At 48.0% G+C, this 3,547-nt stretch overlaps 1 protein-coding gene across 1 annotated transcript in view; it reads left to right on the top strand.

The window, feature by feature from the left end:
- fhod1 (formin homology 2 domain containing 1) overlaps positions 1-3,547 on the top strand; it is a 47,850-nt gene that overhangs the window by 31,349 nt on the left and 12,954 nt on the right. Inside the window, exons 10-12 of the mRNA XM_013909099.1 lie at positions 6-463; positions 2,011-2,118; positions 2,716-2,805. Of these exons, the coding sequence (XP_013764553.1) occupies positions 6-463; positions 2,011-2,118; positions 2,716-2,805 (656 nt within the window). The remainder of the gene's footprint in view (positions 1-5; positions 464-2,010; positions 2,119-2,715; positions 2,806-3,547) is intronic.

The raw sequence follows: 3,547 nt of genomic DNA, 5'->3' as shown, positions 1-3,547 counted from the left end.
GTGAGGTGGATGACTCCTCCCCCCTCCTACGTAAAGAGAGACGAAAGTTGGCGACCGGCGAGCAGGACGGGTCGAGGGGCCGCCGCCACTTGTCCAGTCAGAATCTTCTCAACGCCCGCACCTCGCCCACGCCCTCATCTCCCTCCACCACCCCAACCACTCCTACCCTCTTCTTGTCATCTTCTGTCAACTCCTCAGTGTCACCAGCCGCCTCCCCCGCTGCGTCTCCCACAGTCTCCCCCGCTGCGTCTCCCACAGTCTCCCCCGCTGCGTCTCCCACCGTCTCCCCAGTCATCTCCTCCCCGAGCCCCACGGCAGGTCTCGGCAGCAGGGCCTCGTCCCCGCTGGCCTCCGAGCACAGCAGCTCCTCCTCCAGTCCGTCCGGATCCCGGAGAGAATCTCCGCTGCCGTCCCCCAACGGCACCATGGACACGGAGCAGGGAACAAAAACGCCGCCAAGCCCGTGAGTTCACTCTGCTCGTGACCTTTACCTCCTGATTCTGATCATTAATAATCAATGAGACTAATCAATGAGAGCTAGGTAACCTTTAATCTCAAGGAAGCTCGTATAACATTCGACAGCTCCAGACGTTTCGCTAAACGGAGCCCAAGTAGAAACCTGAAATCGAGGCAGTAGCGGAGGTTCAGATGTGCGAGCGTGCTTTTCTGCAGGTTTGTGGGAGGAAACGACCTGAAGTCCTTCCTGCAATCGTGACTCTCCTGCAGGTCAAACGCCGTGTCGGCTGTTAATCGGAGGCAGCGGTCAGACTGCGTCTCCCTCGGGTGCTGTGGTCTGCGCCGTCGCCTTCTCCCTCTGCTCAGTTTACCAAGTTTAGCCCGACACACGGAGCGAGGAGGGGGGGAGACGGGGGGCGTGTTTTGTTTGGAAGCAGCTTTTCTGTGAGTTCAATCAGCAGGAATGTTTGTTCTCAGCGGGTAAACCTTTCTGCTCGTGTTTGGCCTCTGCAGAAACGGGCGTTTAAAGGGACGCCGGCAGGTTGAATGTTAGTCGTGTTTGAGTCATTGCAGAGCCGGAGGGGAAAGTGGTTTCAGTCATTCTGGGTTCACAACCAAGACTTGTTCGAGTTCGTGAAACCGTCATGATCTATATTATAATCTAAACACCAATCAGCCATAACAACAGAAACACTGAAAACGGCTGACGTGAGGAGCAGCGATCCTGTCACTGCAGAGGAATGTTTTGCTGGGAAACGTTGCATCCTGTTCTTCATGTGGTCCTTATTTGAACATGTACCACCGCCTGGAGAAACTGCAGGCCTCGAGGGCCGGTGTCCTGCAGGTTTTAGATGTGTCCTTGATCCAACACAGCTGATTCAAATGACTTCCTCAACATGTCTTGAAGTTCTCCAGAGGCCTAATCATGTGATTGAGGTGTGCTGACCCAGGGTGAGATCTAAAACCTGCAGGACACCGGCCCTCGAGGCCTGGAGATCCCCACCGCTGGCCTAAACATTACTGCACACCAGACGCCCCGCCGTCTCTCATGGCTGTGGTCCTCCCTGAGATTATGGCAGTGCACTGCCATACGCTCGCCAAACTCTGCAGTACAAACTCAAAGGGATCAGATTAATCAATGGAGACGTGTTAGCCAGCTGGTTTTATTACCTTTTTTTTTTTTTTTATATCTGCTGATTTATCCCAGGAGAGTTTAATGCTTCTAAGTTTTCTTGTTTTATTTAAGTGACTGGTTTGATTTTAAAAACGGGTGTAAATATTTTTAAAGGTGATTATTGTCATGATGGCAGAATAATCAGGAGGATTTTCCAGTTGTGGTGATTTTCAACAAATCACAGCACCGTGGACGCCTTCTCTCACCTCTGGTTATGTTTTTTCTTCCTCTTATCTCGGGCTCTTTTTCTGTTTGGGGGTTTTTTTTGTTTTTTTTTCCCTCATCTGGGTGTCTTGGTGTTGGTTCTGTCTCTGATTTAACCACCGATTCCCTCCTCTCTCTCTCTCCCTCGCTGTGCTGTCCTGCATCTTGACCACTAGGAGTCGCTCTTTCCTCAGCCACCACATGTCGTCTCTGGGTCTAAGCAGGAAGTCCAGGTTCTTCTCCAAAACCAGCTCCATCTCTGAGGAGCATCGGGCCGACTGCAGGTCTGTAGCACTCAGACCGACCTCAGACCTGCAACCAGGACTCCTGCCTGTCTGCTGTCGACTAACAAACACTCTGCAGTCATGCTCGTGCTCCCTGCAGCACTCTGTCTGCTGCCATGCCTTCAGTCCCTTTAGGATTCACAATCACTGTCATTATTTATTTTACGTTTTGTTGCAAAATCACAGACCAGTAACATGCGTTTCTCACTATCATGTATATTTCTCATACCACACAAGCTTAAGGCAACTATTGTGTAAACTGGTGTAGCTGAACTTTTAGCTGTCAGTCTTACTCACCGTGGACTCGGTCACATCCACTCTGCTGTCCACACAGCTCTGTGAAAAACCTGCTGTAACAGGAACTCATTAAGGGTTCATCTAACATCTGGTCACATGTTCCTCACTGACCAGCCAGACGCTGACAGTAGCACTGATTTTCTTGATGGTCGCTGCAGACGTGGAGCAACACACACACACACACACTCACACTCACACTCACACACACACACACAGAGCAGTGGTGGAATGAACTGGCAGAGAGCAATGTTTTTAAAGCAGTCTCACTCTCTTCTGTGTGTGTGTGTGTGTGTGTTACAGTCCATCCTCGCCAGATCTCTCTCTGCGCCAGAATTCCCAGTCGAATCTGCAGCAGCTCGACAACAAGACGGAGCCCAAAACTAAAGCGAAGTAAGTGAATCAGTTGATTTTTGGGGCGCGCTCTGTTTTTTCTGTTTGTTTGTTTAACGGACGGTTAAACCACGCGTCTCTGGCATCGCCGTGCAGGGTCATCACTGCAGGAGGGATCAGGTTTAGCCTTTTAAATGGTCCAGCGTTGTTCTGGAACTTTGTGGGTTATTTTAATCTGTGACCTTCATTATTTTTCTTTTATAAAAACTTGATTATATTCTGTGTTTAAATTCCTGGCTGATGTTTTCCCGTTCAATCCCGTGTATACAGCATCCAGATAATTTTATGGAAAATGTAATTATTATTTTGAGATGGATTATGTCAGTTTTCCTGGATCATTTCCTGGCGTTGTTTTTATTTCTTTCTAAAACGATACTTTTTTAGGACTGTTTCTTTATCTTATCTGTTATTATCTTTATTGCAATCTTTTAAAATCTGACGTTTTTATCTTTTTGGATCATTTTAGTTGAACTTTTTCTTCCATGTTTAAGTTGTTGTTGTCTCGTTACCTTTTCTTTTAGTTTTTTTTGTCAAAGATGATTTTTGGCTCTGATTTTCAGTTTGATAAAAACTGTGACGATGCAGTAAGAAGGGCTGCAGACGGTAAAAAGTTCAGCCGCAGCGTCTTCGCTCTCGCCGTTATTACTCTTTACTCTCGGCGCACTTCCTCTTTCAGTTATAACATTATAATGTGTTGTCTGTTTGTCTCTCCTCCAAAATTCCTGCTCCTTTTTTTTTTTTT

Source organism: Pundamilia nyererei, unplaced genomic scaffold (genome assembly GCF_000239375.1).
Source record: "Pundamilia nyererei isolate P.nyererei 1_Seehausen unplaced genomic scaffold, PunNye1.0 scaffold00019, whole genome shotgun sequence".
NCBI classification, from domain to species: domain Eukaryota; kingdom Metazoa; phylum Chordata; class Actinopteri; order Cichliformes; family Cichlidae; genus Pundamilia; species Pundamilia nyererei.
Note: the sequence above shows the minus strand (reverse complement) of the source record. Positions and strands in the feature narration are given on the sequence as shown.